Source organism: Peromyscus eremicus, chromosome 7, assembly GCF_949786415.1.
Source record: "Peromyscus eremicus chromosome 7, PerEre_H2_v1, whole genome shotgun sequence".
Lineage (NCBI taxonomy): Eukaryota > Metazoa > Chordata > Mammalia > Rodentia > Cricetidae > Peromyscus > Peromyscus eremicus.
Genome location: NC_081422.1, coordinates 15,418,191 through 15,423,222, shown reverse-complemented (window position 1 = coordinate 15,423,222; position 5,032 = coordinate 15,418,191). Strand labels below are relative to the sequence as shown.

Below are 5,032 nucleotides of genomic sequence, written 5' to 3'. Positions count from 1 at the left end.
AGTTCACAAAGATTGTATAGGTTTATAAAATGAAACATGTTCTATTAATATGACAGATACATGGAACAAAATCATAGACTCATACTGATAAACTACTAACTGCAATATTGAAATTTCAGTATCTATAATTGAATTGGGTCTTTTTAATCCTCTATCTGCTTATCTCTGAATCTTTTATGGTAAAACATCAATAGGATGTAAGCACACAAAGATAATCTAGAATATGCTATTCCTGTGAAACTATACTTATGGGAAATAGTTAGGGTATAACAGTTTTTCAAATAGTTCAGGTCATACAGATAAAGATACAGATATATTGATATAGGCACAACAATAGATTTTTGTCATTTAGTAGACTCAAAGAAAATTTAATTATTCTTTGAGTGAAAGAAATATTCTCAGTTTTTGTCTCAGAATCATGTATGGGTCCATCACCTGAATATTGCCCAGCCATTCATTTACCCTGAGAATGATGCATCACATAAGGGAAGCCATCCTAACAGTGAGTTTTCTCAAGGCTTCCTTCATGTCTCTGTTCCTAAGGCTGTAGATAAAGGGGTTCAGCATCTGAGTGACTGTGGAATACATCACTGAAGCAACTGCTGAGTTCCTGGGAGATTCTGTAACTGCAGAGCTGATGTACACTCCTAAACCTGTCCCGTAAAACAAGGACACTACTGACAGGTGAGACCCACAGGTGGAAAAGGCTTTGTACCGTCCCTGCCCTGATGGGATTTTCAAAACAGAGGAGACAATTTCAATATAAGACAGAAAAATTCCAAAGAAAGGAATACCACCAAATAGGAGAGCTGCTGTATAAATCAAGATCTTATTGATAAGTGTGTCAGAGCAGGCAAGCTTTATGATCTGAGCAAGTTCACAGAAGAAGTGGGGGATTTCCAAGTCTGTGCAGAAAGTCAGCCGCAGCACCATGAGACTGAGCAATAGTGCATTCACAACACTAATGATCAGGGAAACCAGAATGAGTAGAGTACAGAAGTGTGAATTCATGATGACTGTGTACCTCAGAGGGTGACAGATGGCCACATAGCGGTCATAGGCCATTGCTGCAAGCAAACAATTTTCTAATCCAGCAAAAAACAAGACAAAGCAAGCCTGAGTGAGGCAGCCTGTGTACGATATTCTCTGGTCCTGTGCTTGTATGTTTAAGAGCATCTTTGGGACTGTCGTTGAGCTTATACAGATGTCAGCCAAGGATAGGTTGGAGAGCAAAAAGTACATCGGCGTGTGGAGATGGGAATCCGAACTGATGGTCAGGGTAATTAGTAGGTTCCCAAGAAATGTAACCAAGTACATAAACAGGAACAGTCCAAACAGGATGGGTTGCAGTTCTGGATCATCTGAAAGGCCCAAGAGCAGGAATTCTATTGTATCTGTTTGATTTGTGGATTCCATGTTGTTCAGGAAACTTATGGGGGGAAAACAGACATTAGGACATAAGTATCCCAAGGATACTTCATTACAGAAAAATTTCATCTTTGAAATAACTCTCAATCTCGTTCTCCCACTCCATTTTCCTGTAATATTATCTATTTTGTTTTTTCTTCTCTCTTCTTTTGGCTATATTAAATTTATTGAATTCTTTCTTTTTTCCCTGACTGAAACACTAGATATTAATAATATAGAACATTGTGTCTGACTAAAAATTCTGCCAATTTTGAATCCACTCAAAATATTAAAACAAAATGACTTGCAGTATATATACAAACACATATCAAGTGATAATTCATAATTGAAACACCTCATTTTAATTTTTGCTACATTAATTTCTTTGTATAAGCAAAATATAAAATCATCATATAAAAGATTTTTGTCCTAATAGCACTGTGATTCATCATCAATCCTCAAGGAAGTATTGCAAGAATTTTCAAAAACAGAGCTTTATGTATGAGGCACCTACATTATAATTTTGTAATTTATTAATGAAATGAGAATGATCTACTACCTTCTAGTGTTCATAATAGGAAGGATATAATGTTTGAAAAATGAAATAAAGATATAGAAAGTCTTGATTACATAATCTCAAATTCAAGGGTAGAATCATGGATTAAAATTGTACCTTAGAGCTTACATATAGAAGATCAAACACTGAACATATCAATGTAGATGAACAATATTTTCATTTTCACATGCATTTAAATTAATCTAACTTATAGTTAGCAGTGAGAATTACCAAATCTGAGGCTGATGGGGTAGCTCAGCAGGTCCTTGCTATAAAACTTGAAATCCAGAGTTTGAACCCTGGGACCCACATGCTCTAAGGAAAGAATCAATTCCCTAAAGATGCCCTCTCACCTCCACATGTGCACCATGGCAAAAATGTACCTACATTCATACACAGACATGTATACATGCACACACTCACAAACATAAATAAATAATGTATTTGTAAAAAAAAAGAATAACAAAACTAGCTAGAGAAAAATAATTTGTTAAATAAAGTTTATAGAAAATTTAGTAACCATTAAAACACCAAATTAATATAAATATGTGTTAAATACAATGTGTATTATGATTAAAATGCATATATGATCATCTATTATTAACCAATAAATTAAAACATATTGCTATATAACATTTGATGTTGCTAAAACAATACATACGTATTGTACATCTTTAATAATATGAAGAACATATGTATTCCATTCCCAAACATAATCCTGAAACTGTAGTTGATACTCATTATTCTCCTGAAATTTTAACATATTTATATATATAATTTATTAACACACACACATATATACATATATACATATATATATATTTGTGTATGTCTCCATAAACACACACATGTCATTTTACAGAGAACTACATATAAAAATATTTCATAATGCTAAATTTATAGATATAATTTGCTTTGTATGTAGTAGTCTATGTTGTGCATTTTAAATAGTCATAGAATAATATAAAAATGTAAATAAAAGTATTATCTTAGTATCAGCTTTGATCACCTCATCATTGTCAAATGACAACACACACCACAAAAGCAAAAAAGATCTGTTCTGCAAATAGATACTATAACATAGCAAGCCAAATATTATGCAAGCTACATATACGCTATTGGAATCTTTGCTTTGTCCAATACACTATAGAAAATGATGGAGAATTCAAGAATATTGTTTAAAACAAGAAAGAGTAGACTGCTTTTCAGAATGGTTTTAAGACCAGTATAAGATATTAGTAGAATGACAATTTCTCAAATAAATGGATGCAGCAGAACATAAACAGGAAGTCTTTCAGGTTACCTTGGCACTAACACTAAGGAATGACATATAGTTCTTCTTGGCCTTTCAAATACAGTAAGGGAAACTATTCTTTCTCTGAACACAGAACTTCAAAAGAGACTTTTGCCACTTTGCAGAAATAATGATTCCTGCGCCTAATATTGGTGTAGTGCCTACTTAAATGGGAAAGATAGTTCAATGATGATCACAGGCTGATTATATGCGGTGTTGGTGGCCCATGGGACTTTGGTTTGTGATGTCCTAATTAAGAGGAGCCCATTTGTTTCTCAGGTGGCTACAGGACAGCACAGATCCTTACAGAGATAACATCTGTAAGGAGGAAATTTTCTTTGCTGATTAGCACACAAAAAGAGAATAAGTGGAAGCCCTATTTTTTCCATCCTCTGATATTTTCTATTATAGTCGTGTAAAGTTTCTTGCATACCTCAGCATATCTTGGTCCTATCATTAAAGGACAGATTTTAACTCTGTCCTAAAGAGCAACATGAAAAATTGTGATAACCATATATAATTGTATGTTTAGAGGGAGGAAGGGGAAGATAAGTAATTATAATCTCAAACTATGAATGAAATAATTGAAATATATCTTTAGATGTATGTGTTACTAAAGTAAATTAAAAAACATTGAATACACAAATTAGAAAGTATAAAATAGTCTAATAATACACAGAAATTATGGAAAATTAATTTGAACCATCTATATTACATTCAACAATTACTGAAGTTTGATGAGCAATCAAATCAAAATGGTCACTTTATACCTAATATCTGATTTATCAGTGATTACTCAGCATAAAAATCAATACTGTAACATTCAATATTCCTAAATTATAAAATAATAAGCTAGTATGTTATACAAGGGTCAGATAGCAATATGTCAATTAATCACCCGTCTCATCTCCAGTTCTGCTACAGAACATCTGCTGCAGTCTCCCTTTCCTGCTGACCACATCTCCAAGGTATCACATAGATCTTCCCCCCTAAACTTCCTTCCCTCAACTCTTTGTTTTGTCCCAGTCAACAACTCAAGCAGGCCCTTCCTGAGAACCCACAGGCTACACTGGTCAGGGAATCACGTAAGCTTAGAGAAGATCTTTACCTCTCTCTCCATTTCCCCAAGTCCAATCCCTCAGTCTCATCCAAGCTCTGTAGAAGAAATTCTGCTGTGACCTCTCCTTATTCTCTGTCCCCATTCTGAGGTGACTGACTAAGTATATCCTGGTGGAACCCCATGCTTTCCTCAAACTTGTGAAGCCACTCCATCACCCTCATCCCATATCTATTTATTTTTTGGTTTTTCGAGACAGGGTTTCTCTGTGTAGCTTTGCACCTTTCCTGGGACTCACTTGGTAGCCCAGGCTGGCCTTGAACTCACAGAGATCCGCCTGGCTCTGCCTCCTGAGTGCTAGATTGAAGGCGTGTGCCACCACTGCCCGGCATCCCACACCCATTTCTAAGTATCCAGTCCCAATATCCAGAAATATGTTTTATTGGGAACTCCCAGTTAATAACAGGACCCAAAAGATTTACTAAGTAATACAACACATAAGCATATCTAAACCTGTACTTCAAATATGGATCTGTTTTACTCTAATCTGTGATATTTCATAAAGAATTTCAAAACAAACTTCTTTTTAGTGCTGGTTACAATGAAGCCTGTCCTTGGTTGGAGATCCAGTTCTGGTAACTGTTTGTTGATCAGTATTCAAAGATGAAACACAGTAGTACATGAACAGAGAAAATGAGGAATTCAAGAATATTGTATT

General features: G+C 34.8%; 1 protein-coding gene across 1 annotated transcript; it reads right to left on the bottom strand.

Moving 5' to 3' along the window:
* Positions 1 to 477: 477 nt before the first annotated feature.
* LOC131914085 (olfactory receptor 7G2-like) lies at positions 478 to 1,419 on the bottom strand. Its single transcript, XM_059266679.1, has one exon. The coding sequence runs from the start codon at positions 1,414 to 1,416 to the stop codon at positions 478 to 480; it is 939 nt and encodes a 312-aa protein (XP_059122662.1). The 5' UTR covers positions 1,417 to 1,419.
* Between the last annotated feature and the right edge of the window lie 3,613 nt (positions 1,420 to 5,032).

Bases quoted from the DNA above. Each gene is read 5' to 3' on its own strand.
- LOC131914085 (XM_059266679.1), bottom strand. From the start codon at position 1,416: ATGGAATCCACAAATCAAACAGATACAATAGAATTCCTGCTCTTGGGC.